Source organism: Callorhinus ursinus, unplaced genomic scaffold (genome assembly GCF_003265705.2).
Source record: "Callorhinus ursinus isolate GAN/ISIS: 27379988/994484 unplaced genomic scaffold, GSC_fseal_2.0 scaffold53, whole genome shotgun sequence".
Classification (NCBI taxonomy): domain Eukaryota; kingdom Metazoa; phylum Chordata; class Mammalia; order Carnivora; family Otariidae; genus Callorhinus; species Callorhinus ursinus.
Window position 1 is genome coordinate 1,606,372 of NW_027397115.1, and position 26,027 is coordinate 1,632,398.

At 44.4% G+C, this 26,027-nt stretch overlaps 1 protein-coding gene across 1 annotated transcript in view; it reads right to left on the reverse strand.

Moving 5' to 3' along the window:
* Nucleotides 1–21,519, reverse strand: part of VAPB (VAMP associated protein B and C) — a 58,031-nt gene extending 36,512 nt beyond the window's left edge. Inside the window, exon 1 of the mRNA XM_025853291.2 lies at nucleotides 21,223–21,519. Within this exon, the coding sequence (XP_025709076.1) occupies nucleotides 21,223–21,280 (58 nt within the window). The 5' untranslated portion in view covers nucleotides 21,281–21,519. The remainder of the gene's footprint in view (nucleotides 1–21,222) is intronic.
* Nucleotides 21,520–26,027: the final 4,508 nt, after the last annotated feature.

Consider the following 26,027-nt stretch of genomic DNA (forward strand, 5'->3'; position numbering starts at 1 on the left):
TTAAAATGAAAACCATCTGCTTTGCAATGGGCCCTGCCAGGAGAATGAGAAGACAAGCAGGCCACAGACTGGGAGGAAATATTTGCAGAAGACCTATCTGATAAAGGACTGCAATCCAAATACACAAAGAACTCTTAAAACTCAGTAAGAAAATGAACACTACAAAAAATGGGCAGAAGATCTGAACAGATACCTCACCAAAGAAGATATACAGATGGAAAATAAGATAAACAAATGGAAAAATAGACAAATGAAAAGATGTTCATCATATGTCATTAGGAAACTGCAAATTAGGGGCGCCTGGGTGGCTCAGTTGTTAAGTGTCTGCCTTCCACTCAGGTCGTGATCCCAGGGTCCTGGGATTGAGCCCCGCATTGGGCTCCCTGCTCCACAGGAAGCCTGCTTCTCCCTCTCCCACTCCCCCTGCTTGTGTTCCCTCTCCCGCTGTGTCTCTATCAAATGAATAAAATCTAAAAAAAAAAAAAAGGAAACTTCAAATTAAAACAATGAAACAGTGAGATACTAACACACACCAATAGGGCCAAAATCTACAGCACTGATATCATCAAATACTGGCCAGGATGGGCAGCAGCAGGAGCCCTCACTCCTTCCTGGTGGGAATACAAAAGGGCACAGCCACTTTGGAACAGTTTGGCTGTTTCTTAAAAAAAAAAAAAAAACTACACATACTCCTGCCATATAATCCAGCAATCGAACGCCTTAGAATTCACTAAGAGGAGTCAAAAACTCATGTGCACACAAAACCCTGCACATCAGGGTTCAGAGCAGCTTTATTCATAATCATCAAAACTTGGAAGCGACGAAGATGTCCTTCAGTAAGTAAATGGATAAACTGTTGTCCATCCAGACAATGGAATATTATCATGCCATTATTCAGACAAGAAGGAATTTTAAATGCATAACACTAAGTGAAAGAAGCCAATCTGAAAAGGCTATATCCCGTATGATTTCAATTACAACATTCTAGAATAGGCAAAACTATGGAAGCTAAAAAAGATCAGTGGTTGCCAGGAAGTGGGAGGAGAAAAAGGTCTGAAGAGGTGGAGTACAGGGGACCATCAGGGCAGTGAAACTATTCCGTATGATACCACAACGGTGGATGCATGCCATTGTATGTATTTGTCAAAACCCACAGGATATATGACACCAAGGCTGGACCCTAATGCAGACTACGGACTTTGGGTGATAATGATGTATCTAGGTAGGTTTACCAGTTTCAACAGATATACCCCTCTGGTGCTGGATGCTGATAGTGGGGGAAGGCTGTGCACGTGTAGAACCAGGGATATTTGGGAACTCTGTACCTTCTGCTCAATTTTGCTGTAAACCTGAAACTACTTTAAAAAATAGAGCTTTTGTGTTTTTTTTTTCAAAAAGAGAGGAGAAAAAAAGTATTTGGACTTTGTATTAATTAAGTTTTGGAAGCACCCCAACATTTCTGATACTAAATATTAATTTTGAAATATTTATATATTTTATATGTGTACACATAAATGAAGTACACACACACACGTATACATGAAGAAAGATGCTTTGCAAAGAAACTGCTTTTCTTCCTTTTTCTGGAGTTCATGAAATTTTTTTTTTTTAAAGATTTAATTTTTTGACAGAGAGAGACGCAGCAAGAGAGGGAACACAAACAGGGGGAGTGGGAGAGGGAGAAACAGGCTTCCCGCGGAGCAGGGAGCCCGATGCGGGGCTCGATCCCAGGACCCCGGGATCATGACCTGAGCTGAAGGCAGACGCTTAACCAACTGAGCCACCCAGGCGCCCCTGGAGTTCATGAAATTCTGGTGTTAGCAATACACATCCTTCCTTTGTAGTATGTTCCTAATGTAGCTACAATACTTTGAAACTCAAACTATATGTGTTACCAAATAACATATATCAAATTGACATATAATCTATCAGGTCTCAGCTTTCCAGATATAAACTTAAAGTTATTATCTCCACAACAGCTTTTTTCACTCTGCATAAAAAGAGCTGTATTACTTTATATTTTTGCAAACACAATTTAGGTACAGTATCTCTCCTTTCTTCAACACTTCCAAAAAACAACTTACCATATTTCACTTCAACTCTGAAAAGATTACCTTCTGGGAAGGTAATAATCTGTCTCCAGCACCCTAGGACTGATGATGGATTTTGTTAAGACAATAAAATCATGCTTGAGGTTTCAATACAATAGACTCCGAGGACGGGAAAAGTATATAGGAATGGGGAGAAATGGACACTATGAAGTAAAATCTGCTGGATATCTTACAGATGTCTTTAAAATTTATCCTTTGGCAGTCTATTTCCATTAGAGTATCCTACTGCCTCCTGCTTTCCCTAACCATCTGCAATGCACCAATTGTCACATTTGTTTTCCTTGTTTATGTAAGTCTTCCCCTTCCAAAAATCGAAACTCCATGAAAGAGAGACATTTCTGTCCCTCTTGTTCACTACTGATCATCATCATCTAGAATACTTCCAGACACAAAGCAAAATACTCAGTACATTTTCTGAGTGAATGAATGAATGAATGAATGGCCACACCATGATCCTAACTATTTTAAGCAATAGTGCATGCCTCCCCTGTGTGCACAACCAGGCTCTGGGTGAATGAAGGCCCGAGACTGCTGCTGCCCCCCCTCCCCAGCACTATCACCCTTCCTACCTTCAGCGCAGGACTTCTGTCACCTGACAGCTCATACGTTGCTCTCCTGACTGCTTCCCACCTAGAGTACACTTGCATGGGAGAGGAAGCTGTGCCTGTCCTGTTCATCACTGGAGGCCCTGAGTCCACCCAAGCAGTAAAGGGGCTCAATAAAATGTGTACAGAGTGAATGAATGCCAGACTCCCTTAAAGGCAACTCAATTCTGATCCTGGCACGGTTCCTATAAACAGATGCCTACGCCATAAATGGGATCTGAAGTCATGATAAATTCATGCTGTTCATACACAGGATGAAGGTATTAAAAATGTTCACTTGAGTCAATAATACTTTCATCATTATTATTCTATGATAATTTTGTTTAAAGTCGCCCCCCCTCTAAAAAAATGAAAAAAAGATATCATAGTAACAGATAGTCAAAGAGGGTGAGCTCTTAAATAACTATGAATTCAAGAGTAAGGACACTGGGAGAAGTTTTTTTTTTTAATCTATTTTCTTGATTGAATTGTTAGCTCACACATTAAATCAATGCTTTAGAAAAAAAATAAAGCTTTGCAACCAATGTGTTTTTAATGGCAGACACTGGATTCCAATATTTCAACAGAAAGCCTAATTGTGTAGCTCTTATTTTGAAATAACCACACATAAAGAACCCTGCAAAGACACATCCCTTTCCTGAAGAAATCTTAGAATGCAAAGTGTTCTCAATTAATAAAGTAACCTCTAAATTAATAAAGTAAATAGAATATCCTCAGGAGACAGACACGTCATACCCATTATTAGAGCGGGAGAAATCAACACCAAGAATACTCACTGATAATACCATCACAGGCACACCAGAAGCCAGCTTCACTGAAACAGACTACCAACTTTCAGGCTGTTTGTTCAACTCACTAGTCTCCTAGCTCCCTTGGAGCAGAAAGAAATAAAAGTCAGTCGGCCACCAACTCCACAGGTGGGAAAGCTAGACCACAAGGCACTCTACCGTAGTGTAAGAGTTCAATAGATAAAAGTACTGTGAAAGGCCCAAGGTCAAACTCAGGAAGGCTACTGAAAAAGACATACAGCTGGAAACAACAGCTTAGGAAACTGAAAGCTCTTTGTAGCTTATGTTAACAGTTAAGCAGTTACTATTCAGACTATACAAAGAACTCTTATTGTTAGTAAATATGCTACATTCTTACGAAGGAATACTATACAACAATTGAAAAGAATTAACCAGACCTGAATTTCGACAGGAGATGGGTCTCAAAATGCTAAGGGACACTTGAGCCATAATAGCACATGAAGTCATGTAACAGTGGAAGCAGTTCACACTAAACTCCTCTGGAGAGTAAAGAAAAGAGAGGAGCAAAAATGGGCAGACATGTCTTCAAATTCTTAGCAAAGTGTACTTATTAAAGAAAGATTTAAAACAAGTATAACAAATTAACATTTAGTTATTCTGTATTTGGGTATTCATTACATTATCTGTATTTCTCTGTATTTAAGTGTTTTTCCAGATAAAGAAAGCTACCTGCAGTTTATGTCAGATCCAGGCAATATTTGAGATCATTTTCTTCTTACCCAGAATGCCTTGTATATATAAAAAATACTAGAATCCTGAATTATGGAGTTCTTGAAAACCAATATACCTACATCAACAGCCATTCTTGTGTAATTTATAAAAACCAAGGTTATCATTTAAAAACATATTTAAAGTAGCAGTGGTCTCACTAATTTAAGACAAAAACCCAAACCTAAAATTTTTTACAAAGCCTTTACCCCTTCAGAGAGAAATACTATGACTACTTTTCTTTAATGCAACACTTTTTTTTCTAAATAGAAAAATAGCTAAAAGTATTATATAAAGGCTGAAACTGCATAATCCTATCTATACTCAGCACTAAGACAGACTACAGTAGACAGCTGAAGATTAAAGTAATAGTACACCTGACTAGTATTTTATATATCAGTTCTAAAAGTATCTTAGACCATTTAATAAACTGAATTTTTTGAAGGCACAATCTTTATCCCATTGTAACAAATATCTAGTAATTTTTCTCTCTTTAGAAGACCAAAATAATCACAAGAGTACAGTGATCATGAAAATAAAAAGATAAGCGATATTCTGCTCCAAATAAAATTCCACCTAAACAGGAGAGTGGCAAAACATGACTCATTTTTTTCACACAAAGCAAGAAGAGTCAGGACAGACATTATGCCCAAGTGAGGGGCATGAGTGGTAAGACAGCAAGGGGGTCCCAATTCCTCATGGTTGTAGCGGCGGTTTTAACTTGACTAAGTTATAAATTAACAGCTCAAGTCAAGTGCATAAGGTCAATATCAGTAGAAATAAAAACTCCCCCAAAATGTTCAATCTTTAGTGAAGATGATGGCATGGGAAAAGCTTCCACACCAAAATCAACACATCCCAATGCACAGCAGACACAGAGAGTGAAGCAAAACACATTTTGCATTCGGCACCTCTATGGTTCATCTTACATTTTCAATTTGTGAACAATGAGGAATAGCAGAATGTGGTTTATCAGCCAGTATGTAATCTGCTCCGGTTTCCTTTTCAACAGAGAACCTAAGTGGCTATACCAGTGAAAAGAGATTATCAACCAGGTCAGCACCTTCTTAAACAAATTCAACCAGGGACCAGGGAAAAAGGCTCTGAGACTTGGGATGAAAAATCTTCTATTTCCCCCTTTTTCTGCCTTTAGAAATCATACTCATTCTTCAAAGTTTTGCTCAAATGCCTTCTCTTTTGGAAAGGCTTCCTAATCTCTCAATTGAAAAAAAGGATTCCCTCTAATACCATATTCTAATAAGCTAATGGTAACCAAATTTATATCCATGCCTGGTCCTCTCCCTTGATCACGGCTTGCAGGTGTACTAAGCATCTGAAGCTGCAACACTCTTAAATCCCACTCCCCTCCCCCAAACCCACTGCTTCCCATCTCAGGAAAAGGAACCACCACTCATTAACATGCTTGGGCCAAAAGCAATTACCCTAGATTCCTCTCTTCCTTCCCCACTCCATATTTAACCCATCAGCCAGTTCTACCTTCAGAACAGATCTGGAATCAGAGTACTTCTCACCACATCCTCTCCACCGCCACCACCCTAGTGCTAGCCACGGTCTCTCGTGTACTGTGGGCCTGGATTCATGCAGTAGCCTTACGGCTTGCACACATACCATCACACACATCTCACACCTCCCAGAGCCTACTCTCCTTACTTCACACCGTGGTCTTTTTTAAAAACGGACTCCTGCTCAGAATCCTCCACGGCTTCTCATCTCACAACAAAATCCCAAGTCTGTCCTGTGGCTGGCCTACCAGGAAGGCTCCTCCTCTCTCTCTGAGTCCATCTCCTGCACCACTCCATCACTCCTCTGCAGGCACAATGACCTTGCTGCTGCTCCCTGAACACACCAAACTCGGTGCCACCTTGGGGCCTTGCACTTGCCCTTCCCTGTTTGGAATGCTCTTCCCCCAAATGTGTGTATGGTTTGCACACTCATTCGATACAGGTCTCAGTTCAAATATCACCTTCTCAGGGACATGGCCTTCTCCAATCACCCTTTTTAATACAGAACCCCTTTAATATAATGCCAAACCCCTTTAACCTCTACACAACAACCCCCCTTCCACTGCCGCATTATCTGGCACCATGTTATATTATTTCCTGGTTTTTTATTTAGTGCCCATCTTTCCCACCAGAAGATGAGCTAAGGCAAAGGTTTTGTCAGTTTTTTCACCTTGGTCTCTCAAGCATCCAGAACAGTACTTTGCACACTGTAGGCATTCAATAAGTAACATGAATGAACTGTCCAGGTGCTGTGCTAAGCCCTCCAGCTACAGAGATGGCTCTGTTCCTCCTGCCAGAACCCTAGGAAGACAGTAAGTATGCTTGGAGAACCACTCCAGGACCCATTCAGAATTACAAAATAAGAATCTAGGATTGAGGCTCTAGGATGATATATTTTGGGAGAAAAAGAAAAAAGAGAGAGAGAAATTATCAAATGATAGTGACATTAGTTAACATTTAATTGTGCCAGGTCTGGGACGCCTGGCTGGCTCAGACAGTAGAGCATACGACTCTTGATCTCAGGGGCATGAGTTCGAGCCTCATGTTGTGGGTAGAGACTACACAAAAATGAAAAATAAAAAAAAAAAAATTGTGCCAGGTCTATTCTAAGCACTTCACATGCGTTAACTCATTTAATCCTAACATGCCCCATAGTGAAGACTATGAGGCACAGAGAAGTTAAGTACTTTATCCAAGGTCATGTGACTTTTAGGGAGCAGGTCCAGGACTCACACCCACGCAGTCTGGCCCCAGAGTTCACCTCCGAACTGGTGCGCTGTACACCACCTCTCACTATACTGAATGCTGCACTAAAGCTAAGGGTGGGGGCTGAACCCTGAGGGAAGTCCTGGGGTCTGAAAAGATGAAGGAACACATCTTCTGAGCTGCAGGAAAGCCCTGGTGAGAGCCGTGTGGTGTGATCAAAGCAGGACTTTCACAGGGGACGTCACAGGGGTACAGAAGGGATACGAGGGAAGTGAATGAAGCTGAGAAATGCATGGAAGCATGAGGATATGAAAAGAAGAATATTAAAAATAATCCTAGGAAGACAGGTGTGAGGGGAAAAAACCGTGTCTCTCTTTTCTGACACGGGTTCTGAAAGCATCCATTGCCTCTACAGCATTTACAGCATGTAGTATAAACCAGAAATAAGACATGTGTTTGCACGTGTCTGAGTGTGTGTGTGTGTGTGTGTGTGTGTGTGTGTGTGTGTGTGTGTAGGAGGGTTTCTTACTCTAAACAGCTTATAAATACTGTAGTCATTTAAAATGGAAAATGAAAGCTGACACTGTTTAAAAAGAGAAAAAGTGTGGCCCAATTTTGAAAGACTTTGATCCCGGCCTAGGAATTCTGAACAATAACCTGTAAGATCCAGGAAGCCAATGAATGCTTTAAAATAAAGAAATGGCATGATCAGATTTCAATTTCAGAAAAACAGCTCTGAAAACTGCACACAGAAGAGCTTTAATGGTGGGGGAAGGAGGGAGAATCAGAAACAGAGTTGGGACATGGGGCAATAATCCTGAAGGGACAGGGTCTATCCTCAGGACACGGCAGTGGGGATAAAAGACACACAGTGGTGCAGAGGGTGCTGAGGTGGAGAAGCAGGGAGACGGGGATAAAAAACGAGTCTGGGACTCCCAGATAACCCAGCACGGTGCAAGGACCATTCCCAAGATATGAAAGAAATACTTGATGGGAACAAGTGGATGAATCCTGAATGCAGGATGGAAAATGTTGAGTCTGAGGTGCTTTCATGATAACCAGACAGGCAGGGAGGGATGCCTAGTAGGCACAGCCCAGGGATCAAAAGACCTGCTTGGAGATACAATTTGGAAATTTTCTGTGCAGGAGTGACAGCTGAAGGCACTGTTAATGAGAAAACATAAAGAGAATGGCACTTAAGTGGAGAAGACAGAGGAAAGAGCCTGGGAGATGTCAATACCCAGTAAAAGAAATGATAAAGAGGTGGGCAGTTCACCAGAAAAGTCAAAAATAAGTGTCACAGACAGAAACCTGGTGAACTACAAATGGTTTCAGTGGAGTGGTAAGGCCTGAGAATTGAAAGGAAAGTGAAGACGTAAACCAGTGATTGAGATTCATTGTCTCCAGAAATTTAGTCGTGATGGAAGACTGGGCATTCACTTAAGTGGGGGAAGGTCTGGGGGAACGCGATTGCTTTTCAGGAAGGGGAAACTTCAGTACGTTTGTAGGCACAGGGCGGGACTTAAGTAGAAGAGACACTGAGACACCAGAACAGGCTGACTAATGGAGCAAGATACCACGTGACGGGAAAGGAACGGGTAAAGAACATGGGGTGAGAAGCCAGGTCTGGCTCCGAAACAGGAGGTGAGGACGCGTGAGAAGTCTGCGGGAGAGAGAAAGTGCCCGCACACGGTAGAAAATCCTCATGTATTTCTTTTTTTTTTAATTTTTTATTGTTATGTTAATCACCATACATTACATCATTAGCTTTTGATGTAGGGTTCCATGATTCATGGTTTGTGCATAACACCCAGTGCCCCACGCAGAACGTGCCCTCTTTAATACCCATCACCAGGCTAACCCGTCCCCCCACCCCCTCCCCTCTAGAACCCTCAGTTTGTTTCTCAGAGTCCATCGTCTCTCATGGTTCGTCTCCCCCTCTGACATACTCCCTTTCATTCTTCCCCTCCTGTTATCTTTTTCTTTTTTCCTCACGTATTTCTGAGTGGAAGGCACTGTGCCCGCACGGGTCAGCGGCTCCCACTGGCTTCACTGGTGCGTGTCACCGTGCCGCACATGCCAAGTCCCCTCCTCTCTTTCCCAGTTGTCTCCTTTCTCAGCCTCCTTACGCCCAGACACCACGAATGCCCTGAGACCCTGCCATGTGCCATGCACGGCACTGGCATCTGGGGAGGACAGACACAGTCCGAAAAGGGCAAAGATCTTGACTAACGAGGGACAGAGTCAAGAAACCAAACACACCTTACTAAGTGTGGGGGTACGGACCCAGACACATGTGAGGGGAGATGACAGGAGAGTGACCCCAAGAATGGAAGCTGTGTTGAGCCTTGAAGGGAAGTGGGAGGGGCAGTAGACGTGGTGAGGAACACACGCATTCTGCAAAGCCCTAGACCAGGAAGGAGGAAAGGCTGGAACACAGGTGAAGGGAAGACAGGGGATCAAGGGGAACAAGCCCAAAGGATTTTCCAGGGGTGCCTGGGTGGCTCAGCCACTGAGCGTCTGCCTTCAGCTTGGGTCGTGGTCCCACGGTCCTGGGATCGAGCCCCGCATCAGGCTCCCTGCTCAGTGGGGAGCCTGCTTCTCCCTCTCCAGCCCCCCTGCTTGTGTTCCTGCTCTAGCTGTGTCTCTGTCAAATAAATAAATAAAATCTTTAAAAAAAAATGATTTTCCAGGTCTTGTTAAAAAACTTAAACTTCAGGGATGCCTGGCTTGCTCAGTCAGTGGAGCACGCAACTCTTGATCTCAAGATTGTAGGTCCGAGCCCCACGTTGGGTGTAGAGATTACCTAAAAATAAAACCTTAAAAAAAAAATTTAGGGGCACCTGCGTGGCTCAGTCGGTTGAGTGTCTGGTTGGTTTCAGCTCAGGTCATGATCTCAGGGTTGTGGGATCAAGCCCCACATCGTGCTCTGTGCTCAGCGCAGGGTCTGCTTCTCTCCCTCTCCTTCTGCCCCTCCCCCCAACTCGTTCTCTCTCTCTCTCTCTCTCAAATAAATAAATAAATCTTCTAAAAAATTTAAAATCATTCTTTTGACAATGGAGAGACATTTAATGATTTTAAGCAAGTGAGAGATGCGCTCCGATTTGCATATTTGGAAGTGTCACTGGTATAGAGAGAAGGGAGAAGACTCAGACAGGAAGGCCAATCAAGAGGCTATTACAGTCATCCAGGGGGCAATGAGGCAGCCACAGAGGGGACAAGGAAGAAGGGGCAGATCTGAGTCGTGGGCTCTCTGAGTCACTGAACGGGTCAACTGTGTGCAGATGGGCACCGCTCACACACAGAGACGGCTGCAGGAAGAGGAGATGTGAAGAGAAAAAGCAAAGGGAGTGCGGAGGGCAGTCTGGAACCTGCTGCATCTGAGGTCCCTGCAGCCCTGTGCATGGGCTTGGGGCAAGCCCGGGGCCAATCCGTGAGTGCCGGCAGAAGAGCCCCCCAGCAGGGAAAAGCGAAGACAGAGGGAACGCGGGAGGGAGGGAGGGGGGGAGGGAGGGAAGGAAGGGGGGGGGGAGGAAGGGAGGGAGAGAGGGCATCTGAGAAAGAAAAGCGGGAGGAGGCAGAGAAGGAAACCCTGTAGGCCTCCGCACTGCCAACAGGACTCCCAAGAGGACCACCGGACGAAGCCACCACGGCTGAGGGAGGGGAAGGAGGAGCGTCAGAGGCAGGAGGGCCCCAGTAAGCGCCACCGGGAGCACATGGAAGCCTGGGACACTGCGCACAGGGGAGCGCGGGGGAGCGTGGCGGTAACGTACCGACGATCCGGCACCGGCAGCACCAGCAGCAGGAGCGAGGGGCCGTAAGAAGAGGTATGAAGACTGCCATCTCCAGAAGCCTGTCGGGACCAGAGGGGACATGAGGGGAGCCATGAGAGAGGGCAAGCGTGACTGAGAAAGCAGTCAAAGGCAGAAGAGAGCACCCTCGGAGGCTTACTGGCGACCACGGACTGGCCAAGCACTACACTCAGGGCCTCGGTGCGAGCAGGATATGTAGAGAAAAAAAGGAAATGATCTTGCTTTGAAGGAGAAAGGCAACAAAGGCATTCATTTAAAAAAGTAGCAATAAAATAAAAAGACCCAAATGAATGCTGGAAGTTTTCCTGGGACTTCTTCAGATGACCTCCCATGTTTCTTCCACCTCTGCTGTTCCGAGTGAGATTAGAGGTCAGCTAGACCCCCACGGCAACTGTGATCCCTCTGTCCCCAAATCACAGGAGGAAGTTTTGAATGAGTACACCTGCAGATTCTCTAAGGAGTGATTCATGGCTTTCCTTCATCCAATTAGTAAAGCAGTGTCTGACTTTAAAAAGGTCACAAAGCACAGATTTAGATTTTCAGAGCAGTCCATCAGGATACATTTATATGCCAACAAATCAATTCAACCAGCAGAATGAGAATTCAAATAAGGCTCCACAAGGACAAACCTCTGGTTTTTCCAGCAAACCGCTCTTTTCATTCTTATGTATGCTTCTATTTCAAACAGTCATACCAAACACTAAAAAAATGACCATGTACAGGGTTGTATCCCTTCTTTGGAGTTAGCAGAAGAAAAGGATAGGAAAAGAATACATTCATTACTAAGTGAAAGAAATCAGTCTGAAAAGGCTACAGCCTGCATGATTCCAACTCTATGGCGTTCTGAAGAAGAAAAAACTATGGAGACAGTAAAAAGATCAGTAGTTGCCAGGGGTTGTTGAGGAGAGAGGGGTGACTAGGTGGAAAACAGGATTTTTAGGGCAGTGAAAATATTCTGTATGATATTATGATGGTGAATATGTGTCATTGTACATGTGCCCAAACCCACAGAATGGACGACACTGAGAGCGAACCCTAATGTACACAGTGGACTGTGGGTGATGATGATGGGTCAGTGTAGGGTCATCAGTTGTAACCAATGTGCCACTCTGGTGGGGGACGCTGACAACTGGGGAGGCTATGCACATGGGAACAAAGGGCATATACAAAATTTCTGTACCTTCCTGTTAATTTTACTGTGAATCTAAAACTGCTCCCAAAAAGGGGGGAGGGTGGTCCTCAAAAAGTACCTACTGGGTTTTTTTTCACTACTGGGAAAAACTAAAGAAACAGAATCTGAAGGAGTTTGCTTTCTAGAAGAAAAAATAAAGCAGTTAGAAAATGAAGCACTGAGAGTAAGGCATCAACAAAATATGCAAATGACATACAATCTGTACAATTTGAGGAGATGCAGAAAAAACTAGATGAGAATATCTCCAAGAATACTCAGGAAAGGTCAACAGAATAGTGAGCTTTTAAAGAGAAAAAGAGCGTTTGTTAATTAAATATTCAGGCGCCTGCTAGTACAAAGCACACTGGTAGGTACTATGGGAAATACAAGCCCCAGTTTCTGCCCTCAAGGAGCTTTCCATCTTTCTTCTTCAGCTAAAATAAACTTTTATCTCACGTTCTCAAGGCTCAAGCTGGAAGGAACACCAAGAGATGTTCAGTTCAAGGGCGCCCGGATGGCTCAGTCATTAAGCATCTGCCTTCGGCTCAGGTCATGATCCCAGGGTCCTGGGATGAGTCCCACATTGGGCTCCCTGCTCTGCAGGGAGCCTGCTTCTCCCTCTCTCACTGTGCCTCTCTCAGTCAAATTAATAATTAAAAAAAGAGAGAGAGATGTTCAGTTCAAGCGCCCTCCCCCAACAGAAGAGGAAATCAAAGCCAGTGATCCTCGCTGAGTGTCCCCAAGTGACAGCAAGGGCAGGCACAAAGTCTCCCTTTGTAATACAGGGCACATATGCTTTGCAGGCTGAAAGACTTTGGTGCAAATTACACCTTTCACCAAGTCCTGGGCCTACGTTCTCTCACTTCTAAACCGGGAATGGTGGGGCACCTGGGTGGGGCAGTCAGTTAAGGGTCTGACTCTTGGTTTGGGCTCAGGTCATGATCTCAGAATCGCGGGACTGAGCCCTTCTGGTTCTGTGCTAATGTGGAGTCTGTTTGAGATTCTCTTTCTCTCCCTCTCCCTCACCCTCTACCCCACACCCTTCCCCCCCCTTAAATGAATACATCTTTAAAAAATAAAAAATAAACTGGAGATGGTGGTAATAGGACTTCTGAGATAGGTACCATTCCTTTCCTTCCCTTCCCTCTACTGTACTATATACATGCTGAATGGTGAAGCTAAAGGCTAAACTCGTCCCCAGTCAAGTGACATCATCTGGGGTCTCAGGCACTGAGAAAATAAAGGACTTCCAGTAGGTAGAAGGGAAGGTACAGTGACAACATTAGCACATAATTTTCAACACTAATAAATTAATGACACAGTCAGAAGTAATCAAGTTAGAACAGAAGTTCTTAAGGGAAAAAAAGAAGTGGTAGAAAGATCTGCTGGAAGTCAGTAAACTTAGTCACTCTAAGGTTCCAGACCAACTCTGTACTTTGTGGCAGCAGTGCCACGGAGGCCACGGAGGCCATTACTGGATTACGTTTACAGTTAAGCACCGTTCCTTTCTTTTTCTCTCATTTCTCTTTCGCTTCTTCTCGATTCCCACTGTCCTGTTTCCAGTCCTTCTTTCATCTTCCTAACAACATAATAAATAAGAAAATCTAGGGCCTTCCTAGTCAGCCATGCTCCCACTCATGGTTTAAGGGAAGAAACAGTGCCAACATGGTGATAAAGGACATGGGCTTTGCAGTCAGAAATTGGACCTTGGTTCCAATTTCTAATGCAGGTTCATGAACCTGAAGATAACGGTGTCTACTTCCTAAGCCTGTTGTTAGAATTAAATAAACGAGCAGGTTTAGAAAACTGCCTAGCACACAGTATAAGCCCACTGAGTCATAAATCTCACGTGCTTCCTTCCCATGAGATCGAAATCCCAAACAACAACACAGCTTTTTCTAGGCTCCCAACTGGGAACAACGCTTAAGTGTCCTGTCTCCATAGTCTACTCTCCCCCTCTACCACCTAGAAGCTGGGTACTTTAAGAGCCAGGACTCCTCCCCAGTCCCCAACCCAATGCCTGGCCCATAGGAAGCTTTCACTATGTGGTGATAGAACCAACCCCAAATCAGTAATGTTTATTCCACCAGAAAAGAAGGGGTTGTCTGTCCATGAAGAAAACATCAAAGGATGAGTTGCAGAAAAGGAAAAAACCCCAAATATTGGCACCTGGATGATCATCTGTTATGCACACAATCATCATATCCATGCATGTCTCTAAACCCTCTCCAGTCGGATTCCTATCCTTGTAGGTCATCACTTGGGGAAACGAGGACCTCCAAAGTACACCTCATACAGAATAAAAGAGCACTTTTTGTTATACACCTTGAGTTAGTCTCTTTCAGCATTTGACAAATCTCTAGTTATATATTAACTTACCCTGTTTGCTTCCTGCTGAAGGGAGGGACCTATCAGGAACACTCAGGACTAAAGGCTTTGCAGCCCTACCTGTAAAGTTTAAAGTTTAAGGTGGCATCTGTAAAGGTCATTTATGTTAGATACTCCTATCTTCATAAACACCCTTCGAACTTTTCTAATCCCCCCTTCACAAACCTGCAAACCTGTGACATCCCTATCACACGCACATGTCACGCCACCATCCAAAGACTCAGTAACAGAACTCCGGCAAATTACTTGAAAGCTAATGTTTTCTATATACATAATCATGAAACACCACCAAAATCTGATATAAAAAGTGAATATTCACAAGGTAAACCAAAGAATGCTTCCAAAGCATTTGTCATCAATATGAACTTTTTTTAAGAGTATGGTACAAAATCCCTCATAAAAAAATTCCACGAAGAGGTTCAGTCGGTTAAGCGTCTGCCTTCAGTTCAGGTCATGATCTCGGGGTCCTGGGAGCAAGCCCTGCATCGGGCTCCCTGCTCAGTGGGGAGTCTGCTTCTCCCTCTCCCTCTGCCCCTCCCCACAGCTCATGCATACACGCACTCTCTCTCTCAAATAAATAAATAAAATCTTTTTAAAAAATTCCACAAAGAATAATTCTTAATTAATTCATGTTCTTAAGCAATTATCCTGACAGCTACTAATACTTCCTTAATGGTTATAAATTCTCTGCATTCCTCCCCCAAGAATGAACCCCTTTATAAGTTCATTCTAAAGAGATGACAGTGATATACTGGAAAGAAATGGGCTTTGGTGCTAGACACCAAGGTTAAATGCTTGCACCCCCATTTACCACTATAGACTCATTCAGGGGCCAGCTGTCTAACCACTGAGTAACTGGCCTCACAGGATTATGCCGTAGGTTAAGCAAGATAAAAACATAAAGCATCTATAACAGTCCCTACACTTTGTGGACTACCTTCTGGAAATTAAACATTTATCTTCTAGAAGTGTTCGTTCTTCCCCTACCTTTTCTTTCCAAACGAACATCAGCATACCACCACAGCTGCTGCTCTTAGTTCCAGACCCAATCCAGAGGGGAAGCAGGGGAAGTCTACCACTTGGTCCCTTACAAATATGCCCTCTGCTCCTAGCTCCCTAGGTTCAGCTTTCTATTCCACTCCATTCTCTGTGCACCCTCCAGCCTGCAGAGACAATCCAAGCAACTGAACCGCATCGCAAGCAATTCAAATCTAGGTAAATGGTCCAGGGGTCCACTCCACTGCCTTAAAGAACAATTCAAAAGACAAACAACAGTCTCTCATTCTCTCCCCCAAAATATTTATTTCCCTAACCACCCTTCCCAGATAGGCTAATGTAGGAGCCTACCGAATTGCCCGTGTATACTAATTCAAACACATTATGAGTTATCGGTAGGAATGTGTACCCACTAGCCATACTTGAGGTGCCCACGTGGCCATGTACACACACACACAAGCCAAAGTCTGACTACTGAAGACATTATCTGACACTGATGAAAAGAAATACTAACCTACCAGTCAAAACCTATGATAACCCTCTGAAATGATAAAGAAAAACTCTAAGAAGGTGTTTCTACAGCTTTACAGTTTTGTGCAATTAATGCTAAAATGTTATTAAAAGAAAGCACTTAAAGATTGTTTCCCATGGAACTATCCCCATTTTCTCAATGATTTTTTTTTTCCATGTAAAGAACGAAACGCTAAAGCACATTAAGGCATTGTATCTAGGTATCAATGGCTTCTGTTAACACATTTAGCATTTTGAAAAAGAGATATTCTAGAGATACTTTTTTGCCACGTTGATTTTTTTTTAAATAATCTTAAAATGTCTGTCAAGTTCAGTAACTTTGTTTCCATAAACAAAGCTCTTTAAACAACTCTTGTTTTTATAAAGCCAGCAGCCCAGGTCCCTCAGGTAAAAACTTCAAAGAAGGCACATATCCACTGAGCAAGGGCCAAAGCAATCCTAGATGTGCTATGCTGATGACAGCCTGAAAGGGGCTGAAAATGACAGAAAACGAGGAAGCAGGCCTGGAAACCATAATGTAACTTTGTTTTTAACACAATCCCTGCTGCAAAATAACTGTGCAGAAGGCTTTTATTTTATTTTATTAAAGACACTCTATGGCAACCTTGCCTTGACTAATGGAACTCAGCGCTCTTTGTGTTGGTCTTTCTTGTCATCTTGCTGAAAGCTGTGCTCATTTGTTCCAAATCATGGTCATCCTTCAGATGGCAAATTTTTCAAATACAAATGGGGGATGGATAAAGCAATCTTGGAGGTAATTCCTTATGTAAAAATTCAAGCTTCAGGTTTTAAAATTTGAGCCTAAGCGTAATACTTAAGTGATAACCAGAACAGTTTACTCCCTTGACTCCTCCCCTAATTTTCAACTACCAAATGGTTGGTACTGCAGGTCAAAGTTCTCAGTATTTTGTCCTCAGAACTGGAAAAAAGAATGCTATATAATTTCAATAAATAAAGGACAGTGTTAATAATATTTAAGAGTTCACCTCTTTGATGAGCATCCATTCAGAGTAATTATTTTAATAAAGCCATACACAGATGCAAAGCTACCAAGCAATCATGAAGAGAACTACGGTACATGTCACAACCATACTCGGCAAGGAGCTGTCACCACCTTCCAGATATAAGCACATGGCCACGTGGATCCATTTCTCCCCAAGGAGACTCCCCAAAAAGTCTCCCCAAGGAGTTAACCATGAAGAAGAGAAGTAAGTAAGTGAATAAAAGAAAGTTAACTTCTGATTCACATTTTTCTCCCAGGAACATAAACTCAGAAGTAAATAGTACAATCTAAGAAGATTTAAGTTTGATTAAAGCTTAGTAAGTTTAATGCCACTTGCTTTTGATGAGCAAGCTGGTTAATAATTAAATAAATGAAGATAATCTATTCAGGATGGATTTAAACCACTACCATAAAGAATCTTAAGCACACTGCTGACATTTTGTTGTGCTGTAAAACACAGTCTGTTCTATGTGATCATGAAATGTTAAGGAAATCAGTGCTATACTAAAGCTAAAGAATTAATGCTGTACTCAGCATCTGAAAGATAATTACTGCATCTAACGGACTATATCTACAGGGTTTTATATTTTTTAGCTTCCTAAACAATATTAAATTACACATTAACTTAAGGGCGTGAACTAATGATTCTAAGCATGCTCTCCTCGCAGAAAAGACAGTGTCACTAACCTATCCTCTATCTACAGCACCCGGGTTCCTATTTTCTCCCCACAGTGGTCATCAACCACACCAATCTATCGGTGTCATCCCTACTGACCAACAGCGAGATGTCCTGAAGGCCACTGGGTTCGTCTCAGAATAAAGCAAAGGTCCACAGTGGGTTTAAACCTCAACTAATCAGCTCATGAGGGCAGTTAACAGCCCACTCTCATGTGACTGCTTCATGGGCGGGAGGGGGTGCTAGGATGTGAAGAACGATTAAGAGTCTTGGACAATAACCAAAAAAAACACAAGACATACTATTTACCACAGATGGAATCTGATAGGAGTGGACAGAGAGGAGAAAGAAAAGACACAAAATGCCCTCAAAGTGACTCACTCAGAAAGCTGTCTTTGAGCTGGGCAACAAGTGGGGCCTCAGGGTCAGGAAATGCAAAGGAAAGGAAGAGTTAGGCCTTGGAAGACCTCAGATCAAGAGAAAGAGTAACAACAGAAAGCACAGTTTTCACAGGTTTCCAAAGAACTTTAACTCTTTCAGAAACGTTACCCACCCCGCCCCAGGAAGAGCTAGTACTGTTTCACCAGGGCAAACGTCACAGTGTCATGCTTCTTTTCTGATTCTTAACACAATGCAGCCCGGCACTTTCTGGCAGTCTGAACAAAGTCACGTAAGTCTGCGTTCTCTTTTCCTCAGTGACATCTTTAACTTCAACATAATCACAAAAAATGCCCAAGATGAAAAAGAATCCAACATATATAATCCCGTATCATCTTAAGCTGCATTTAAAAGATGTTTCTTTTTTTCCTTTAAAAGATAATTAATTTTCCTTTGGATGATAAGTCGTGTTTTAGGCATTTTAATTATTGCCTTCTTATTAAGTTAGCTTGCAGGTTTGATTCATCTAAGTGAACCACCTGAAGTCAGAGTCATCACCCGAGTAACTTGGAAGAAATCAGTTAAATGTGGCAGTTCTCATCCTGAAATGAACTCTATACAGCAAACCACAGTACTGAGCCTCTATTCTAATTTGTCTTAGTGCTCAGTTTAAGACAAATAAACCAATCTCATAAACCAGTTTACACATGCCTACAGAGGCCTCTTCTGAAGTCATGAGCCAACAGCCTTCAACAATTTGACACCATGACTTCTCTTGGACCACTTCCCTAGTAAAAATATCCAGTGACTTTGGCCGTCATTACTTTGGCCAACCCAGGGCCACGAAGATCACTGTTCTCTGCTTTACCTTTCAGGTAAAGAAGCTGAAATGATGAAACCAGTTGTCTAAATACAACCTCCAATATCTGCATAATATTGTGTGTTTACAAAGCTGCTGAACAGCCAGAGTATCACTCCTAAGCAACAACAAAACTTTCTAGAGGAGGCAAGGGTTCCATCCCCATGGACTGAAGAATGACCTGACTTTGAAGAGTGAAGCAGTCAGCCCAAGGTCAAACATCTTTACATGAAAGAAGTGCTACAAAAACTTTAATTTTCTCAAATCAGGACCTCTTTCCATAACATAACATTAGAGGAGTGTGTATGTACTGGGAGGCAGGTGGGGGGATGGGTATCAACCGAGGAAGGACTAGCTAAGGAAAAGCAACACAATCTGAACTTGGATATTGGTTGTGTCTGTGCGCAGAAGGCCTTGATCTTACTCCTACCTGCTAGCTAGCCTCATCTCCTACCTTGCCTTGCAACCCCAACAAATGTTCTTTGCTGCTCTCATTCTGAACTCCTAGTGGCATCCCAAAGGGGCCCAATCATCTCAGTCTTTTTGCCTCTATACGTGGGATTTCCTCTGGCTGACATGCTCCCCACCCATTTCTTCTTTTAGTCTGCTTCCATTTGACCTTTAAACTCAGCTCAAATGACATCTTTTTCAGGAGCTGACCTCCTTACTGCTCTCAGAGCACTCTGATTACCTTCTATCATTGCACCGTCCTGGATGATTCTGTCATCAGCCCCCTTCCCTAGACTTAAATTCTGGGGTAGGGTGTTGAAGGAGAATGTCATTCGTCTTCCCTCGTATATGACATGTGGAGCAGACACTCAGTAGATGTTTGTGAACTAAATGAATGAATGTGCCAGTACTCAGGAGTAGCTCAACCGTGCTTCTGGGGTAGAGAACTTCCGACAATTCGAGCGCAAACCATCGCCCTCCACCTTCACTTTCGCTACTTGGATTCCTTTCCCAGGCTGGCGGCTCCAGGAGAAGGCCATGAGAACATCACCAAAGACAAAGTACTGTCAGAGAACTACAATCCAGGTTAGGTTTGTGGGGTTTCTTGTTTTTGTTTTATTTTCATTTTAAGTGGAAAACCTTTGGTTCTTTATACCACGTGGAGGCATTTCAGATTGTTATTTTGGGAGGCAAAGTGGCAGCCACAGTTCTGGAGTATTCCCCAGGGATCAGACAGCATAACTGTTAAAGAGTGTGAGCCCTGAAGTCTGAGTTCAAATGTCCACGTGCCAACTGCGGAACTTTGGGTAAGTTCCTCTATACTACCTCCTGCCAGTACATATAAACTGGGTGCCTGCGACCAGCATTCATTCCGCAGATATCTACTGAGCACCTACTGAGGGCCAAGCGCTGGCGGTCCCCGGTGACCTGGCCATCTGACCTAAAGTATACTCTGATCCTATCACCTGCTGTATTTCCTTCACTGAACTTACGACTACCTGAAATATTCTCGTTTGCTGATTTGCTCCCCCCCACCTTCCCCATGAGAAGGTAAGCTCTATGATGCCAGGGGATTTGTCTCTTGTTCATTCTTCGCCTCTCCAGTGCCAAGCACATACCTAGTACACGACTACTCAACACGTTCTAAAAGGACTGGGAACGTCTACGTGGTCCCCACTGCCCCATGACACTTGTACTTCAGTGGGGAAAGCAGAGGAGAAAAAAAAACATAAAAAGTCTAAAGCCGCATTTTACACAGGGCCCTGGCTTGCCACCAGCGCACAGGGCGCACTGGGTTTCCCCGGCTCCAGGTCCAGGCTGCTCTGGGCGGGAAAGGCCCTCGGCCCCCCCGCACGCCCCCAGCCTCACAGAAGGGGGCCACGGGCACCAGGAGGCCGGCAGAAGACAAGCAGAGCCCTGTCCCATCACAACTGCGGGGGCGCTTCCATTCATTTATCCAACAGATGTTTATCAGGCTCCTAAAGTGTGCTCGGCAGACAAACGGCCAGGTCCTGCCCTCATGGAGTTTCCCTTCTCGTGCAGAAACGCAGTAAACAAGTGCGTAAAACGGTCCTTCGAGGTAGTGAGCGCCCTGCCGGCGCGGAACAGAGGTGTGCCTGGGGACGACCGCAGGTGTCCGCCGCGGGCCGCCCGGAGGAGGCAGCCCCGGGGAAGGGCGGCCCCGCGCAGGGCGGCGCGCGCTCGGCCACCGGCTCCCCCCCCCCCCCCACTCGCCAGGCTGGACGGGGACCGCGCCCAGCGCCTCGAGGGCCGGGCGCGCGCGGGGAGGCTCGGGGCGAGGCGCGGGCCCGGGACGCCCGGCGGCCCGACGGACTCCGGGCGCGGGGCGGGCGCGCCGTCGGGCGGGGCGGGGCGGTGACCGCGGGCCGGGCGGGCACCCACGTCACCGCCGCGCCGCCGGTGCCTGCGAGCGCGGAAGGGGGCGCGGGGCGGCAGGGCCGGGCCCGCGGCCGAACATGGCGGGCCTCCGGCTTACCTCGGAATTTGAGCTCGTGCTGCGGCTCGAGGCTCAGGACCTGCTCCACCTTCGCCATGATGTTCCTCAGCGGCGAGACACCTCTGCCGGGGAGACCCCCCTGAGAGGTCACCTGAGGCGGGAGGCGTTAATGCTGCGCCCCCTTTAAATCTGGAAAGGGGGGGCCGGCCGGGACGCGGGCGGGGGTCGTCTACGGGGTGCGCGCGGGGGGGGGGGCGCGGCCTACGCGGTGCAGGCGCAGGGGCGGAGGGCGAGGGCGAGGCCGCGGTGCCCGGCGAGCGCACGGCACGCACGCACGCACGCAGCGACGCACGCACGCACGCACGCAGCGGGCCGGCCGGCTGGGTCCTGCGCGCGCTCGGGCGGCGGGAAGCTGCGCGCGCGGAGCCCCTCCCGGCGCTGTGCGCAGGCGTGGCGCGGCCGCAGGGCGGGGCTACCGGGTAGCAGGGGGCGGGGCGTCGTGCAGGTCTGGAGGCGGGGCCGTCCGGGATGCTCAGAAGTGAGGACAGTCATCTCAAAGGTTACTTACTCAGGGACCATGGGGACCAACCATTGTGTAAAGTGCTTTAGTCAACAATAATAAAAAGAAGAAGCTTCCACTTTACCCTTGCTTATGTAGTGCCAGGCACTGGTAGAGACTGAATAATAATGAAAGTACTATTTATTCTTATCATAAGCATGTTTATAAGTGAGTGGTATGTGCTAGGCACTGTGACGTATGGTAAGCAATAAATATATAGCAAGCTACCAATTACTGCTTGCTGCTTTTGTGCCACTCTGCTGAACGCTTTCAATAACAGCACCATCCAATGAATGAAAGCTACTCTCTAGTAAATGTTTACTATGTAACAAGCACTGTACTGCATCCTTTACTAATACATGCAACAAACATTTACAAATAAAATGATCGGAGAAATTGACCTGGTTCCTACCCTCTAACTAGAAACAGCTGGAGAGCCAGCCTCTGAAAAAATAACCACACAAATAAATTATGTTATTAAAAATTGCTGGGAACCTAAATCTGCTTAGCCTCCAAAGTGAACAATACATCATTATTGCTATATGTCATTATGTAATGTTTACTACATAAAATATGTATTCTTAAGGGGCGTCTGGGTGGCTCAGCCGGTTAAGTGACCGACTCTTGATTTCAGCTCAGGTGGTGATTTCAGGGTCATGAGATCCAACCCCGCTCAGGCAGAGTCTGTTTAAGACTCTCCCAGCCCCTCCCCACCCTGAGTGTGTTCGTGAGCTCTCTCTCTCCCTTTTTTCTGTCATTCTCTCAAATAAATAAATAAATCTTTTAAAAAATATGCATGTTCTTAATCGTCTCCTATACATATATATATGTAGAGAAAACAAACAGCAAATAGTAAATGTTGACCCTACTGTGGTGGGCATCTGGGTGTTCTTTCTACTATTCTTTCTACTTTTCTGTATACTTGAAATTTTTCATAATAAGTTTTTTAAAGATAATCTTTGTCTTTTAACTAGAGCATTTGGTCCATTTACACTTATTATATTTACTAATACATCTGGATTTATTTCTACCAGATTATTTTGTGCTTTCTATTTGCCGTGCCGGTTTTTTTTTTTTTTTCTTTTTCCTCTCCTTTCTTCCTTAGGGCTGATTTTCTTTTTTCTCATTCTCTTTTCTTCCTCTTATACACTATCTCTGCTGTTTTCATAATTACCCTAGAAGTTGTGACGTGGGTACTTATGAAAGTCCAATTTTTAAAAATGTCTTTACCATGCTTCATTAAAATACAAGGAATTTGGGACACTTTAACTCTAACCACCCATCCCCCAAATCATATGCCTTAATTGTGGTGTATTTCAGGTTTAATCTTTTCCTTTTCATCCCATAGGTCATTACTAAATTGTTTTATATGGTTGATGTTAGTTTAGACTCAACCACACAGTTACCAATTTCTTTCTTTTTTTTTTTAAGATTTTATTTATTTATTTGACAGAGAGAGATACAGCGAGAGAGGGAACACAAGCAGGGGGAGTGGGAGAGGAAGAAGCAGGCTCCCCGTGGAGCAGGGAGCCCGATGCGGGGCTCGATCCCAGGACCTGAGCCAAAGGCAGACGCTTAATGACTGAGCCACCCAGGCGTCCACAGTTACCAATTTCTTTGCCCATCTTTTCTTCTTGCATCTCAGAACTTAACAACCAGGATCACGTTCCTTGTGCCTGAAGTACATTCTTTAAATTCTATTTCACTGAGGGTTTATTGGGCCAAACTCTGTTTTTGTTAATCTGAAAATGACTTTATTTTGCCCTTGTTCTTGAAAGATATTTTGGTTGGTGTACTAAGGTTTCCAGCTGCCATTGTTACTGTTGAGATTTCAGATGATAATCTCCTCATCATCCCTCAAAGATGGTCTGTTTTTCCACCTTTTCTGGTGTTCTGCAGTTTTACCATGATGTGTCTTTTTATTTATTGTCTTAGACTATTCAGGCTGCTATAACAGAATGCCATGGAATGGATAGCTTAAATAGCAGCAGTTATTTCTCACGGTTCTGGAGGCCAGGAAGTCCAAGACCAAAGTGCTGGCAGACTCGATGTTTGGTGAGACCCTACTTACTGGTTCACAGTCTGACATTCTCCTGGGCTCTGGGGCTTCTCTCTAAGGACACTAGTCCTGTTGATGAGGGCTTCACCCTCATGATCGAAGCTCCTCCTGCACGCCCCACTTCCCAACACCATCCCATGGGGGATGAGGTTTCCACATAGGAATTGGGGGGGGGTCGGATACAAACCTTCAGTTTATAGTCTATAGCACTTACATCGCTTGAATTCTCAGGGTTTTCTGTATTTGTTGTTTGGTATCTTTCATCCTTCTGGAAAATTCTCAGACAACATGAAACATTGGATTTTACTGTTGTAAGATACACCTAACACATAATTTACTAGCTTACCTATGTTAAGTGTGCCTTTCAGTGATATTGAATACATCCACACTGTTGGGCAACCATCACCACCATCCATCTGCAGAACGCTTCCTCTTGTAAAACTGGAACTCCACACCCAGTAAACAAGAGCTCCCCATTCCACCTTCCCATGACCTCTAGTAACCAGGGGTTACTCTACTTTCTGTCTTTGTGAATTTGACTACTCTAGAAACCTCACAGGAGTGGAATCATACCGTATTTGTCCTTTTGTATTGGGCGAATTTCACTTAACATAACGTCCTCCAGGTTCATCCATATTGGAGCATGTGTGACAACATCTCTTTTAAATATTGCCTCAGCCCCATTCTCTCGCTCTTTCTTCTGGAAGTCTGACTAGTAGTTTATTCAACCAGTGTTATTCAAACTGTAGGTTGTTTCCCAAGAGTGACTTATAAAATCAATTTAGTAGGTTGTTACCAGCACTGAGAAAGAAAATAAATAGCAAATATCAGAGTGTGTTGTATTATTTCAGGAAACTTTTGTTTGCAGTTGTATTTATTAACATACTTATACATATATCTATGTAGTGAGTCACAAATAAAACGCATTTATTACTGTGGACTGTGGTAAAGAGAGAGAGAAAGAGAAGTCTGTAAAACATATAATTCTCCATATCTCTTTACTTCTCTGTCATAGCTTAATCTCTCATTTTTATGTCCCACATCACAGATATTTCTTCAGACCTCCCCTTCACTCACTAATTTTCCTTTAGGCTGCTGATAAACCTGTTCCAGGTATTTTTCATTTCAGGATTTTTTTTGAGTCTGTAAGTCCTGTTTTGTTTTTTTTACATATCTTAGTGGTCACATTGGCAGGTTTCTAACGTTGGTTTTAGCCTCCACCCCTCCCCAGGAAATGGTGCCCTCTGAGGTGTGAGGGCTGGTCTCCACTGTTGTCACCTGGGGCACCCAGGAGTGACAAGTGGCCAGGTCTGCTTGATGAGGGAAGTCCATGTTCTTGGGCCCAGGTAGAACTTCACATCTGCCATCATGGCCACTTCATAAATAAACCCAGTGAGGGAGCAGTGGCACCACTGGGAAAAAGGACTGTCATCTGCAAAATGTGTCACCTGGCCCACTTGATTACTGGAGAGTCACTGCTTCCGTAGATGCACTTGGGTGGGCATCCACATGGGACACAAGTATCTTCACACTGTTCCCATCCTGAGAACCATCCACATCCCTCCTTCCCACACCTCTGTCACCCAGCCGAGCTCCGCCATGTCTGTCCCTGGCCACGGCTGCCAGTGAATGTACATTTGTGCTCTCTGGTCATGGCTCAGCCAGACAAAGTAGACATCCCAATATACTGCTTGAGATTTTGGAAAATCTATGAAGTCCATTTAGGTTGTAATTCTGCCACCTGCCTAATTAAATTTGGGGTATGATTTCCAGCAAGGGCAAAAAACTATAGCTACTAGAAATAAAAGATTATTTTCGGGCTCTATAGAATCTCCCTGGTTTTCTGACTGTGCGTTAAGCTTCGTGTTTAAAGAGCTTGTCACTTTCTTTCTGCAAGAGCTCCAGTGAACTCAGATGCAGCCACCCCACCCCACAGTCTTCTGTCCTCACAGCTACAAAAGCATAGCATCCACTCAGCTCTTTGAGGCCCTTCTTCTGTGGGCACTGTGGCACAATCCAATGTGGATGATGATGTAATAAGTAGTGACGCCACCGTGTGTTACTGGTGGACTCCTTGTAACCTTTGCTATGCTAAACTAGCCCTCTGGAGAAAAGAATAACTCTGATTTGTAGTTGTGTCAGATTTCTGTGGTGCAAACGCTCCCGCCATGACTGATTTTAAGCTACTTACGGGATGTCACTGAACAGAGTTGAACCAGTCACCAG